At 41.8% G+C, this 15595-nt stretch overlaps 1 protein-coding gene across 1 annotated transcript in view; it reads left to right on the top strand.

Moving 5' to 3' along the window:
* Nucleotides 1–625: 625 nt before the first annotated feature.
* Nucleotides 626–15595, top strand: part of EIF3E (eukaryotic translation initiation factor 3 subunit E) — a 33524-nt gene continuing 18554 nt past the window's right edge. Inside the window, exons 1-6 of the mRNA XM_084848932.1 lie at nt 626–724; nt 3234–3348; nt 4806–4923; nt 7494–7536; nt 10093–10197; nt 13141–13266. Coding sequence (XP_084705058.1) covers nt 635–724; nt 3234–3348; nt 4806–4923; nt 7494–7536; nt 10093–10197; nt 13141–13266 — 597 coding nt within the window. The 5' untranslated portion in view covers nt 626–634. The remainder of the gene's footprint in view (nt 725–3233; nt 3349–4805; nt 4924–7493; nt 7537–10092; nt 10198–13140; nt 13267–15595) is intronic.

The raw sequence follows: 15595 nt of genomic DNA on the forward strand, positions 1-15595 counted from the left end.
TGCTGCAACAGACTAAGAATCTACCCCTCTGTAAATTGCTTACGGACAGAACCCACCACCTGATGCCCTATACAAACCTCCCCCAACCTAAGGCCCTCCCGACTGGCTGGGGAGGATGGCAATTGCAATCCAACACTTGCTGGCGTGATGGGAGTTGTAGTCTACCGCATCCGAAAGGCACCAGGCTGGGGAAGACTGCGCTAGGCGCACGGGGGCGGAAGCCTGCAGTGTGGAATTCAACGGGGCCTGCTTCTAAGCCAGCGTGCGCGCCTTCCCCAATAGCGAGATAACCCGCGCGCGCCTGAGCACCGGCGGCGGCGGCGTGCGCGCGCGCGCTTTGCTCTCAACCAATCCCGCGCTCCCGCCCGTGGCCGAGACCTCGCCTCCAGCCGAGAAGAAGGATGACGCGAAACGGGGAGGGGGAGAAGAGGGGAGGGGTTCAACAGGCGCGTGCGCAGGTGGCTTCGCGACTGCGGGCGGCTCCTGCCTCTGCCCGCCCGCTCTCCCGGGCCCGCCCCCTCCGCCGACCCAAAAGAGAGCGAGTCTCGCCCGTCCGCGCGTGCGCGCTTCGGCCTCGGCGGGCCCGACGCGGCGCGCCCTAGCCCCGCCTTCTCCTCGCGGCCTCGCGCCCAAGATGGCGGAGTACGACTTGACCACCCGCATCGCGCACTTCTTGGACCGGCATCTGGTCTTCCCGCTCCTCGAGTTCCTCTCCGTCAAAGAGGTGAGTGAGGCGCCTCCTTTTAGCCTCCGGAATCGGCGGGAGGTGGGAGTGGAGAGAGGGGGAAGGCTCCGCGAGCCCCGCGTCACTCCTCGCCTCAGGCCCGGCCCGGCCCGGCCCGGGTGGCTTCCTCGCTTTCAAGGCGGCTTCTTCGCTGGAAGGGGCGCCGGCGGGGCGTCCGCTCCACACGACGCTGGGGCGGGGAATAATGTGATTTCCAAACTCTCTGCCGCAGCTCTTCTTCTTTGGAAGTCTCGAGCCTTCGCCTCTGGAACAGAAAGAGGAGAGCTGCTCTTCTCAGGTGCCGACCTCAGGCCTTAGCTCCAGAACAGGCGCAGGCAGTCCAGTGTCCTCCACATATGTTGTACTGCAGCTCCCATGATCCCTGACGGTTGGCCGTGCTGGCTGGGGCTGATGGGCGTTGTACTGCAAAGCATCTGGAGGGCAGGCACCAGGCCTTCCCCTGCTCTGGAACGTGGTGAAGTAACCAAAGTGCCTGCGTGCGCGTGGTGTGGCAGCCCCTTGTTTGTGCCATGTGCCCCTCGAGTAGCTGTGACTTCTGTAGCGTGCATCAGTGAATGCGGTGATTGATCCTATTCTAAATATGCTTAAACGTTGAACACTGTACTGTGTGTGAGAATTAAGTTGCTTTATGAAGAGAGAGTGAAGGTTTCAAAGTAGTAAAGCCGATTGAATATTGGCTAACGCCATTGTGCATGATCTTGACATGTGTGTTGGGAGAGTCTTGGGATATAGCTCCTAAGCAAGTGTGTGCACACTCTTGATTATATATATGTGGGGTGTAGAGTCATTTTCAGGTAAAGCCACTGCCTTCCAAGTTCCCAACCCTAAAACAACAAAGAGCCTCTTAGTTTCTTAAAGGATAACACATTTCTTGTAGATTAAGCTCTTGTGGACTAGAGTTCTCTTCATTAAATGCTGGAAGTGTTATCTTCAGTAGGCAGACTTAGCAAGCTTATGCTATAATGAACTTATTACGTGCCAAGAGACTCTTCCCACTAATATGGAAGTTGTTACTGTTTAAAAGTTGGTGTAGCATAATTTAAGAGCCTGAGCTAAAAACGAGGAAGTTCTTGGTTTGAATCTCATCTCTGTGGTGAATTCATCTTTGGCAACCTTCTCTGTAGTTACCTACCCACCCGTGACTGCAATATAGGGGTAAAGTATTATTATCATCACCATCTATAATAATTATTTGCCATGATTTGGATGCTTGACAACTAATGAAATGGTCTGCTTTTGTAGCTGCTTTCTGCATGTGTCCTTCAGATTGAGTTGGACTGACATCTCTCTTTGAAAGGCCATCCTAGTTGCCGCAGCAACTCTTGTGAGCAGTGTCATAATGGCCAAGAACCCAAACTGTGAATCGGGAAGATTCTGTTTTGAACTTTGCTTCTATCATGAACTCATTAGGTAGTCTTTGGCAAGCTATTCATTCAGACTCCTCCTCCAAAGCCTACAATATTTGGATAATAATACTAACGTACCTTACAGGGTCTTATAAGGATTACAACTAGGTAATACCTGTGAAAGGTATGGAACACTCTAAAGCACCTGATAAAAGCCAAATAGTATTAAAAGCGGGCTGTAGCTAGGTGATATGAATAAAGTGGCTGAAAGTTACATATCTACAACCTCATGCAGTATGTCAGCTAAATACAAAATGTAAGACAGATCACATTATGAGCCTTCAAAACTGAAAATTTGTCATTTTCCCAGTATGAACAGCAGATGGTGTCAACTACTTTTAAAATATTGGTGCATCTGTCTGTGGAGTACAGATAAGAATTGTAGGGAGATCTGTTCAGGAGCTGGGTTTTATCAGGGCATTCGGATGGTAGTGTCCTTTATTGGTCCTTTATTGACTTCTGTTGGTGAAAGGGCGCTCAGACACCTGGTTTATCTTGAATGCTTGCAGGCCCTTTCGCCAATAAAGTATTACTTTGCTTACTTCCTGTGTCTTTTTCAGAGGCTAGACTCCATGTTGCCTCATGAGTTGTTTTGCTGAAACTCTATAGCAATGAAATACTGGAGCCAATATTCATTTAAAGTGTGTGTGGGGGAAATATTTCAGTAAACCATTTTTTAGGGAAAACCTATTATTTTGGATAAAACCACTCTTATGACTGACCGAAGCTAATAGCATTGAAACTAAAAGCATTCAAGCATGACTTCTCAGATTTCTTAAATTCTCATTATGCCATCAAGAACATGATTGTAGAAGTCTGTAAAAATTGGTCCACCTCATTAGCTAGGAAAACTTTGTGTGGTAGGAGGAGGTCTCCACTAAAAATTTGGATTACTGGCAGGGTCTAGTTTAATTGTTCTGCTGTGCTTGTTCTTCTGCTTTCATTTTATTTATTTGATACTGTATGTATTGTAAGTATTATGAGCTACCTTGGAAGTTTTTTAGACCAAAGGACAGCATGTAAATAAACTTGGCATCAAAAGGAATGCAATAGACAATCTGTCAAATGTTGTTTTTCTTCAGATATATAATGAAAAAGAACTACTTCAAGGAAAACTGGATCTCCTTAGTGACACCAATATGGTGGACTTTGCTATGGATGTGTACAAAAATCTTTATTCCGATGATATCCCTCATGGTAAGCTTTCTGGTTCTAAATAGATCTGTGGCATGCTCTACAGTAAGTCTTCATGTTTTCAAAACAGTATAAAACCATAAATAAAATAAATACTCTTCACCAAACTTTAATGTTGACTACATCAGAACTCTTTGTTTCAAAATAAATGTGTGGTTTTATTCTGCCTGGTCTCCTACCCACTTTTCCTCATTCATTTCCTTGGTTTTGCTTCTGTGTCTCAATGACAGACAAAACTGGCTTGCTTGCCAGTTCCGGTGGCATATTTGCAATCTGTAGGTCGGCAGTGGGGAAAATAGTTCTTAATCCAGACACCGAGGCAAGTGAGGCAGAAGGCAAGTTTTGCTTCAGTGTCAGTGGGCACTCTGAGCAGAATACTGCCTCCTCCCACCCCAACACAGTTTCTGGGATGGAAGAGGAGCAGATGCATTTGTCTTTTCCCCACAGCCTAGAGGCTGTGTCTAGTTTGAGGGAACATGGAGAAGGGCCTGGTTTTAAAAAAAAACATTGTTGCCTGCCCCTTAGAAGCAATGCCTCAGTCATTAATGGAAGGGTGAGGTACCAAGAAGGACTGGGGAAGTTCTCTATCCATTCTTTCACCCATCTGTCAAACTTGATGGGCCTTTAGCTGGTATTGTGTATGCATTACAAGAATCAGTGTTAACCAGATGGTTTTTCTCTCCATCCCCATTTCTCTTAATGACAAGATTCTCGTGAAATAGGGGGTAGGTCATCCATGTTGGAGCACTTCTTATCAGGCAAGTCTTGCTGCTTCATGTAGTGGGTTAGGTGGTGAGACCTCATGCACATTCTTGTTAAGGTGCAGCACCCTGGAAAAATGTTTCTCTTGTACATGCCTGGATCTACCTGTCGCTAATGGATTTGATCACGCTTTCTCTGGTCTAAAAGTTTTCTACTTAAAGCTGTTTGTTCACATTTATTTTCTTATTACACATATTCCGCTTTTATCTAAAATCTTCAGTAACTTTGCTGTAGCATTTCTGACTTAAAAACATGATTAGACTATCTTTTATTTGTATTATGTGAGCACCAAGCATTCAAACATCTGAACAAAACTATCTTCAGGTTAGTTTTTTGGCTGACTTCCACAACAAATGTTTTAATGGTACTTTGAATTCCTTCATGCTGCTGCTTGTTTTGCCAGTTGTTAGTTGACTTATCAATTTCAAAATTTAATTGGGAGACTTTTTTTCAGCGCATTCAAGATGTGTTTTTTAGATCACTTCCTGAAGTCTGTATATTACTGTGCTGTGAGCCTTATTGGTTATAAGATGCTATAACAAGTGGTTTTATTGAGTTGATTATAAAGTGTGCCTAATATAATTTTGAGTTACATTTCAGAATGCTAGAATTCACAATATTGTCTTCCCACTCTGTTGAATGTTGCTTTCTTACCTTTTGGACAGATGACTTACCTTGAGTTTTCTTTTTCTGCCCAGCTTTGCGTGAGAAGAGAACCACAGTGGTTGCACAGCTAAAACAACTTCAGGCGGAAACCGAACCAATTGTCAAAATGTTTGAAGACCCAGAAACTACACGGCAAATGCAGTCTACTAGGTAACGCTTTGGGGTGTTGCTTCCCTCAATTATAAAAAATCAATTATAGTGGATGTTTACAGAGTTGCTGCTTGAATGTTCTGTGTTTGGATCTTCTGGTTAGTGATTGATTGATTGCATTTATACCCCGCCTTTTTTCCTCTTGCAAGGAACCCAAAGTGGCTTACATTATCCTCCTCCTCTCCATGTTATCCTCACAACAACAACGCTGTGAGGTGGGTTGGGCTGAGAGTCTGTGATTGGCCCAAAGTCACCCAGTGAGCTTCCATGGCCGAGTGGGGACTAGAACCCGGATCTCCCAGCTCCTAGTCCAACACTCTTGCCACTACACCACACTGACTCTCGGTTAAGTGACTTTATGCACAATCCTATGCATCTCTTCTCAAAAAATAAGTTCTGCTGAATTCAGTGGGACTTATTCTCAGGTAAATATGCATAGGGTTTCAGCCCTTGTTACTAGGAGGTTTTCAGTGCCTATATTAGAAATAAAATCGTATAGGAATAGCCCTGCTTTTATGTACAGCTGATACTCTGCAGATTCTGCTCAATTTGTGACAGCTAATTTAAAGATGCTTGAAAACAATGAAAGCTGAAATTCTCAATTCGCACGCTTCTAGTTTTTCTCTCTCAAGAAAGATTGAAGGTGCATACCACATGTAAAAATCAGAGGTAACAAGTGGAAGTTGAGTCTCAATCTCCCATCTTATTGTGTCATATATATTTGTGGGAGCAAGCAAGAGCATGTTGCAATCATAACCCACTGTGTTGGGAGTCCAGACACACCTTATAAAGTCCCCTTCCCTCATTTTTTTAGTAAGGCCAGAGGTAGCACATACTGAAAAAGAAACAAGGCTCCAAAAGAAGCAAGGTAGCCTGCTGGAAAGTGCCATCACCCCTCCATACACTTTAAAAAAATCTCTGGGTTGGTGGTTGCAGAGCTAGACCTTATTCCTTAAGGCAGGGTGCAACTTGTGGCCCTCCATATGTTTTGGCCTATGACTCCCATCAGCCCTAGCCAGTACTGAGGAGTTACGGGAGTTTTGGGGCAAAACAAAGTTGCCCACCCCTCCCTTAACAGGCCATGTTTATTTGAAGAGGTGACTGTAGCTGAGCTCTAGTCTAGAAGAACAAGGATTACAAGTGATGGGGCAAAATACTCTGCAGTCGAAGGCACAGAAGCATTGGCCAGCAGAATTCCTACCTTAGCTCTCCTCTTGTTTTCTGGAAAGTTTATCAGATGTCTACCTTCAAAAATACCTTCATATTTTTGCACTTTCTCAGTAACTTCAGTATCTCAGAAGGTTATTGAGTGGCATTTGAAGTGAATGCTGATATTAGAAAGCAAAAGTCTGATATAAATTCTAGAGTAGAATCTGGATTATGAATATATAATCAAAGGCTAAGGTGCATAGTCCTATGTACTGGTAAATGGGGCCTTGGAATAGTTTACAGGTGGTGATGTTTGCCTCCCACAGGGATATATTTGGTTATTTCTACAGAAAATGACAGTTTGGGATAGAGTTAAATCCCAAAAGCCAATTTCCCTAAACAACTCTGCTTATATATTCACATAAGTTATGATGTAATATTGTGACTTGGTGAAGAGTGTTCTGCCATGGCAACTTTGATGGTGGGCTTACATGTTCAACTGCTTCTGGTGTCTGTTGGTAGCAGTTATTCACCTAACAGGGCATACAGTCTTCCCTCTTTACACTTACAGCTTTGTAACTTTTCTGATAAAGTGATTGCTCTAAAAGTTTTTTAAAGGGTTTGCTTTGTTTAACATTTGCTTCTAGTTTTAAATCTTGATTGAATAAAATTAGTTACTGTATTTCTTATAGGGGGCATCCTACCTGCATAGTGTGATTCTTTCACATTAGATAACGCTATTATCGTAAGAGCTGCTGCGAAATCTGCTCCCATTAAAGTAATAGCCATAGCATCTTGGATGCCAATGTAGATTACATGACAATTCCAAGTAATGCCTGATAGCTGAGATTCTCATTACATTAATGTTTTGTACATGTGACTTACATATGTATGGATTCTGATTTGAGTTATACCCTTTTCAGCTACTATATAATAATTTGAACTTGTCATTGGAAAGCAACAGCTGTTGATCGCCTTGTAGTTGTTTTGTGTATCTTCTGTGTCTTGTTTGTAAATAATCCTGGTAAACTAGTAGCATATGTTTGGATTATTTAACATCTGATGACCAGTTCATACATGGCTGCCAGCATACCTGTCCTACATGCAGAGGAGGAAGGGAAGAAGCCAGGGGCTTGTGCCTCACCATCATCAAAGGAAATTTAGTGTGAGCTTGAGGCTTACACACATACAGTGGTACACAAATAGGCCCAACCAGTATGTGTTCTTTTCCAGACCACTGCTTGTAAAAATACATGCTGGAAACGTGTGAACTGGCCTTGAGTGAAAACTAATTCATGTTGATACATGAAATATATACATTGGAATGAACTGGCTTCAGTGGACAGTTGTATTTTTCTCTATTTTAAAAAGAAATTTAGGTAGTGATTTATAGCACCACAATTACCTTTTCTTTGTTACAGGGATGGTCGGATGCTGTTTGACTACTTAGCAGACAAACATGGTGTATGTATTGTTCATTAAACCTGTACAGTTGAGTTAAATGTTCTGTTTTTGCCTTGTGTTTTAAATTTAGCTTGTCAAACTCATATAAGAAAAAAATGTATAAACAAATGTGCTTCGGCTATGAGAATTGGTCATTCTTTCAATTAATCATGGTTACTGTTTTAATGTCTAAAATGGACACAAGTGTTTTGGAGTGGGGGGGGCGGATGATGTCGGGGCATGGCCTCACCCCCTGCATCATGCCAGGGGCGTCAGCCCACCCCTATTCTTTGTGCTTGAAGGAACTATGGAACTGTGCTTCCTTCCAGCATGAAGAAAGCCCAGGCTGCCCTGTCCCCCACCCCCACTGGTATTTCTGATTTGAGATTGGAAATAGTAGTGGGGATGAGGAGCAGGGACTCGCTCAGGCGTGCAGAAGAGCACTTGCTCTAATCCCTGGTCAGGCGGGTCCCAGCACCTCTCATCCCTGCTCCTATCTCCAGTCACACCAAAGATAGCGGCAGGAATGAGGTGCAGGGCTCAGATGAGTCCCAGTGCCCAGACTGCTCTGCTTCCCTGCTGCTATCTCTGATCTGATTGGAGCTAGCAGTGGGGATGAGGGGCATTGGCACTCACTCATGCGGGTAAAAGTGGCCTGTCTGCCCAGTGTGGGTGAGTCAGGCCCAGACTGCCCAGTACCACCTCCCCGTGGAAGAATCCCAGGAAGTGGTGTGGGCTGAATTGGGGTGTCCTGTGGGCTGGAGGTTCTGCGCCCCTAGTCTAAAATGACTCCTTAATGAATGCAATAATCTGAAACATTCCTATTATGCTTGCTTTAGTATGTAATAATGCCTGTTTAAGGAAGAATTCTAAACTTGTGGTCAACAACTATTTTATTAAAACAGGGATACAGAACCTCTTTCATCCAGAGGGACAAATTCCGTTTTGGACAAGCTTTTGGGTGCTGTGTTCCAGTGGTGGGCGGGGCTGAAGGCAAAAGGGGTAGGACCAAAAATACCAGCATATTGTTGCTTAAAGCTCTTACTGCCAGTACCTGAGTTTTAGGAGAGTCATATTCAGCCTTTCAGAATTGGGAAGAAACTGCACCAAAGCTGCTAGGCTCTCAAATGATCAGTGGTTGGTGGGAAAGAGGGTGGGGCCAGGGAAAGTGGGTGCAGGTATCTGGGGAAACCTGGCCAGATTGGGATCTTGGGAAGGCCAGATTTGGCCCCCCTGGCCCAGAGGTTCTGAACCCCCGTATTAGAAGGACGGCTTTATTGTGCAGGGTAGGCTGTGGAGCACCTGCAGATAATAGAGCCAGTTTCATTGGCTGTTAATCACTTACACTACTGGAAACTTTTTTCTAAAAAAAAATGCTTTTGTGCCTAAGTCCAGCCTTGCAAATAAATCCACAAAAGTTATTGGCCTAAATGTTTTCAGTAGCCTGCCTGTTGATACATATATTAATTAAAATTAAAGAGTTTTTAAAACTCTTTGAAAACTACCTGTTCTGGAATTACATAGTTAAAAAGAGGAGAAAACCCAAAGCATAAGTATCTTTTGGGAAAGTTATCTTAATTGAATTTGAAAGAAACTTGAAAAATCACAGCAATGTTGCGTAGAGGCTTTTCAATGATGATTCCCCTTTAGAGATTCTATCTTACCAAAGACAAAACAAATTATTTGCATTAACTGTTAAAATTCTCTATCAGTACTTTGGCTTTTTACTTGGAGTAATCTTGTAAATCCCTCATAACTAAGCAGGTTCCAGACTCTTTTATTTCTTAAGAATGCTGCAGCATTCAATCAGTTAGGGTTTACTTCACAACCTTCCCTATGATTCTGCCAGCTTTAGGGTAAAGAGAATAAGACAGAGTTCCTTCCAAAGACAGATGTAACTTTCATTTACTGGGTTTTGATTGGATTCTTTTTGAACCAAACAGGCGATCTCTTGGCCAACGTCAGAGGCTTTGATACCCACTGGATTAAAGTTAAATCCAGTGTGTTTTTCTTAAAGGGTAAATCGGGGCCTCTGAGTCACCTAGTTCCCTGAGGATGGTTTTCTGTCTGCCAGTGGAGGCCCACTAACTTACTAATGTCTAGCCTGATCGCATTTCATTCTACCTCTTCGTGTAACTAAAGTTCATTTGAGTGTTGAATAGATAGTTGCCGTTCTAGCAGTCTAACATCTGGTAAAAATATTCAGCAGAATGAGGTGGTAGACTGTTTTTTATTGCTATAGGTGAGGTAGACTATCTCTGAATATTCCTCCATGTAAAAGACTTACTGCAAATTAAAAGAAAGCAGCAGCAAACAGCATCTCAGAGAGAAAGAGAATGAGAGAGGCTCTAGTTTAGCCTGCTTCCTGCTGTGCTGGTTTTATACTTGCAGATGTATTTATTATATTGGGGAGAACTCAAAAATGACTCTCCAGTCCAAAGAGGTACTGCCCATTCTATGACCTCAGAGCTCTACCACCTCATTCCTAAATTGTTCTGCCTGTTTAGACCAGATCTATCACTAAAGCAATCAGTTGAAACATTTTCTTGATGCCGTTCATCCTGGTTTGTCTTTCAGTTTAGGCAGGAGTATCTAGATACACTCTACAGATATGCAAAATTCCAGTATGAATGTGGCAACTATTCAGGAGCAGCAGAATACCTGTACTTTTTTAGAGTGTTGGTAAGTATTTTCTTATTTTTAGAGCATACTTTTAAAATGTTTGTCGAGGCCCTGCTTGTAGGTCCTGCATTGGACATCCATATGAACTTGCCATTTATTTTGATAGTGTTAATATGAATATTCCTTTTTCAGAGAACATTTTCTAGTAAACCCTTGAATTGTTTTCTACATCTGCAAAAAGGACAGTATCAGGCCATTCATTCTTTCTGTTCAATTTTTGAATGTGTGAGTAGAGTGGGTTTGGTGCTCTTGTTAGAATATACTTCATATCTGCAGTAGTGCTACTGCCCTATCTCTGGAATATCCTTCCTACCTATTCAGCTTCTCCTGAATTTTAGGACATTAGAGAGAACACCTTGATTAGATAGGTCTTCAGGTTATTGAAGGGAGATTGAAATGGCTCTTCATATTTTTAGTATGGTTTATGAATGTGGCTTACTGCTTCATTTTCATATTTTTGACCTTATTTTGGTTTTTATTGCTGTAGTTGTAGTATAAACTGTGTTTAGATGCTGTTTGGCAGGCAACAGGGTGTATAAAACTGAAATAAAGAAAAGAAAAAGAAATAAAGAAAAGCATAGAATGTGCTAATACACTTGTAACTAACTTTCAAGAAGAGAACAGTGATAAGATGCTTACAGATAAAATTAGGTTCACTTAGAATCCACTGTTGAGAATTTTGTTGGATTTACCTTGAATAATATGAAGAAGTAATGGCCATGTGTTTTGGAAATGGTTTATACCAAAAAAACTCAGTTCTTGCTGCAACAGAGTAGCATGGCTAAACCAAGATTCTGTAAATGCAGCTGTGACTAACTTTCAACAAAACGAAGAGTTAATTCGGTACACTATGAGTGCACTATGATCAGAGACTGAGGCCCCCCTCTGAGGGAGGTTTGGAGGATAGCAATAAGGGAGAGAGCCTTCTCTGTGGTGGCCCCGACTGTGGGAAGCTCTCCCCATTGAGGTCTGTCTGGTGCCAACATGGTCATCTTTTGTCACCAGGATAAGATTTTCCTCTATTCCCAGGCGTTTGACAGCATGGGATAGGATGTTTTAGTTATTTTTGAGGTCTTGATACTTTAATTCTTAATTATTTTTAATTTGTTTTTAAACTGTTTTAAATTCTGGAATGATAAAAGGTTTTTTAAAAAATGTGACCCGCCGAGAGAGCTTCGGCTATTGGGTGCTATAGAAATAAATAAAGGTTTTATATTAAGTTTTATCATTCTGTGAACCGCTTAGAGAGCGTTGGCTTTAGGGGAGTATAGAAGTGTAATGAATGAATGATTATTCATATCACTTGTTAGTCTCTCTGTGTGTGTGTGTGTGTGTATGTGTGTGTGTGTGTTTGTCAGAGGGATACATTTTGAAAGAAGATCTAGTATTCTATTGCAGTCCTAGCATAGTAAATGTATTGTGGCTGGCTGAATGAACATTTTATTTTAAGAAATGGAAACTTACATTTGGGAAAATCCAGATACCGAACTACTCTAGCATATCCTTCCCTGAAAGTAAGTTACTGTGCAGTGCCAAGTGAAGTTGTATGGAAGTAAGCCAAAATAGGAAGTGTAAGTTTTGTTACCTGAGCTCTTTGGCTCAAAAGTCAAGCAAAATAGCAGTTTCCCCTGTGGGCATTTAAAATATGTATGTTTCTAATATCATATAAGACTTCTGAAGTGTATGAAAAGGATTATATGATATGCCTATAAAATTTTAACCTCCCTAAAATCTCTGCGCAAAACATCCAGTGATATGACAACTCTTGATCTCCCTTGGGACTGAAGCACCATTCATACCACAGTGACAACTAACGTTAGCCTTTGTTCTGATATGAAAAGCTTGTGAAAAAAAACAAGTTTAGGATAGAGGGATCTCTTGCTTATAGAACTGGTCATGGCTAGTGCTCAATTTCTCCCCTTTTTTACGTTACCTTAAGTATTTTCTTTACAGTGTCTTTTAGAACTTGGCTAATGGTTAAATATGTTCTACAAATTGTAAAATGATGGTTAAGTATGGTACTATTGATGGTTTGATATGAAACTTGCTTACTCATCTTTGAGCAAAAATTCGTTTTTTAAAGCAGTTGTTTGGGAAACACAAGCTATGAAAGAACCATTGTCACAGATCTGAGACTAGAAAGTTACTCTCTGAATGACTTTGTGTAGTTCAGCTCTGTTTCAAATAAAAGTGACTGGCCCTAGAACTATTGCTACTTGGAATAAGCTTAACTACTGGGGGTGGGAGACATAAGGGGTGGTGGTCAGCATTGTCTTGCTTATTTTAATTGTCTTTTTCTTTTGCCGTGTATATGAACTTCTGTTATAGGGCAGCCTATAAATATATTGAAATAGCTCGTACTGAGCTGTAATGGTGCATGTTGGAATTGTACAGTTTCCCTTCTTTTGGATAAAGATATCTTGAGTTGAAATTACGTAAAGGTCATAATGTCCACAGCCATCTCTTTTAAAACAGTCTGTGCAACCCATTACTTTTAGTGGCCTGGTTTTTGTCTAGATTTTCCTCATTCTGATTAGCAGAGGTTTTCAGTAGAGTTGGTGGTTTTACTAGTTAAGCTTTAAACCCTTTCAAATTAGTGCGTGAAACCCCAAGCTTTACTGAAGTACTGTAGATGAAGTAATCCTTATTGCTTGCATTGAAAGTCCTGTGCAGAAGCTGCGGCTGCCAATTTTCCAGGCTTCCCTGGTTTTTTTTAATCTCCAGCTGAATCTCCTTGGAAATGCCTACTGCTGATTGTTTCCTTGAAAATCAAAACTGATTTGCTAAATGAAACACAGCTCGTTTTCCCAAAATTGTGGAGCAAGCATGTCAGTGGCATATTTTCTCTCTACTGGTGCCAGCGAGTCTCTAATCAAAATGTTTGACCTAGAGAAATATTAAATTATTGTGGTTCTTGTAATTGGATTCACTTATTTAAAACAGGTTCCATCAACAGATAGAAATGCTTTGAGTTCACTCTGGGGAAAGCTGGCATCTGAAATTCTGATGCAGAACTGGGATGCTGCCATGGAGGACCTTACAAGGTTGAAAGAGACAATTGATAATAACGTGAGTTTAGTTTTGATCACATATTGACATATATCTAAGGTGGGAAGTGCAGAAGCTGCTGGATGTTGGCAAGTATTTAATACCAACTCATGTTCTTCTCAGATAGTTACAGTTAATAGTGCTCTTCACCTTTCAGATGGTGTTTGCAAGTTCTAATGTGCCTGAAAAGTTAACAAAATTAGCTAATAAGTTGATGATCTCACCTTAGTTGAGAGAAGGTTGGAGTCTAGCTTTCAGAAATGAAACAGCAGGTAGCTAGGTATCATGGTGGTTCAAAATCATGGTGGTCCAAAACTGTGTAGGAATGAGTGCATTTGGGGACATGTATTGTTCCCGTATTGCTCTTGTTCTTGTGCTGACATTTGGATCTTGTTAGCAGCCCCTGATGGAAGCATTCCAACATGCAATGTGCAGATAGTAGTCTGCTTCTAATAGGGCCAAATAGAAAAGAGGGTAACACTAGAGGGCAGAGCATGGTAAGGCATGTAAAACCATAGTTCACTAGAATGTATGCTTAATAAATACGAAGTCATATGTGATGGACAGCTTATGCCCATCTATTACTATGGCATTTCATCCATTTTAAGTGCATGATGAAGGGGATACTGTGGGAATTCTGTAGAAAGCTAATCACAAATTCATATTTGTACTTCTGTCATAGTTGCACATCTAGTTGAAGGAATTGGTTGCTTTATATTATCAGTGTAAACTAATTCAATAGAAAATCTGATTATTATTTTCTATCTTGGGTTAAAATGGGCCAAAGAAGAAATTTAAAAATTGTGTAGGCTTGGATCTTAAGATAAGCTAACTTAAGGAGTTTCCAGAGGATCAGAATGAATTGAAATGTTGATAGTTGCTGCATTTCAATTCTCTCTGACCTCCTTGTTTACAACCCCCCCCCCCAAAAAAAAAATATATATATTCTGGTAACTCAGGAAACACTCAGTGCATCTGATTAAATGAATTGCACTCAGTGAAAGCTTATACCATATTAAGTTTTAATATTTAGGGTACCATAAGACTTCGCAGCCCCCTGTGCTCCCCAAAAGCCTCTCTGGAGAATTAGAGAGCTCTCCTGAACTAACTTTCTAGATTCTTTGAGAGTATTAATAAACATGTAGACAGGGGTGATCCAGTAGACATTGTTTACCTGGACTTACAAAAGTCCTTCACCAAAGAGTCCTGAGCAAACTTAGCAGCCATGGAATAAGAGGAGAGGTCCTCTTATGGATCAGTAACTGGTTAAAGAACAGAAAGCAGAGAGTAGGAATAAATGGTAAATTCTCCCAATGGAGGGAAGTAAATATTGGGGTCCCATAGGGATCTGTAGTAGAACCAGTGCTTTTCAACCTGTTCATAAATGATCTGGAATTAGAAGTGAGCAGCGAAGTGGCCAAGTTTGCGGATGACACCCAGTTATTTAGGGTGGTTGAAACAAAAAGGGATTGTGAAGTGCTCCAAAAGGATCTCTCCAAACTGGGAGAATGGGCGTCTAAATGGCAAATGCGGTTCAGTGTAAGCAAGTATAAAGTGATGCATGTTGGGCCAAAAAATCCCAACTTCAAGTATAGCCTGATGGGATCTGAGCTAGCGGTGGCCAACCAGGAAAGAGATCTTGGAGTTGTGGTGGACAGCTCAATGACAATGTCAACCCGGTGTGTAGCTGCTGTAAAAAAGGCAAACTCCATGTTAGGCATAATTAGAAAAGGGATTGAGAATAAAACTGCCAATATCATACTGCCCCCATACAAATCTCTGGTGCGGCCACACTTGGAATATTGTGTACAGTTCTGGTCACCATATCTAAAAAAAGATATTGTAGAGCTGGAAAAAGTGCAGAAAGGGGCAACTAAAATGATCAAGAGGCTGGAGCATCTCCCCTATGAGAGAAGGTTGCAACAGCTGGGATTGTTTAGCTTGTGGGGAAAGGAGAGTAAGGAGAGACATGATAGAGGTCTACAAAATTATGCATGGTGAGGAGAATGTGGATAGGGAGACATTTTTCTCCCTCTGTCAAAATACTAGAACCCGGGGTCATCCTATGAAGCTGATTGGTGGGAGATTCAGGACAGATAAAAGGAAATTCTTCTTCACACAGTGCATATTTAAACTGTGGAATTTGCTACCACAAGATGTAGTGATGGCCACCAATTTGGGTGGCTTTAAAAGGGGGTTGGACAAATTCCTGGAGGAAAGGACTATCAATGGCTACTAGTCCCGATGGCTGTGTGCTACCTCCAGTACCAGAGGCAGTGAGCCTATGTACACCAGTTGCTGGTGAACATGGGTGCGAGGGTGCTGTTGGATTATGCCGTGCTTGTGGGTT

This window comes from Heloderma suspectum, chromosome 4 (assembly GCF_057233095.1).
Source record: "Heloderma suspectum isolate Gila_16-S chromosome 4, 16-S_ref, whole genome shotgun sequence".
NCBI classification, from domain to species: domain Eukaryota; kingdom Metazoa; phylum Chordata; class Lepidosauria; order Squamata; family Helodermatidae; genus Heloderma; species Heloderma suspectum.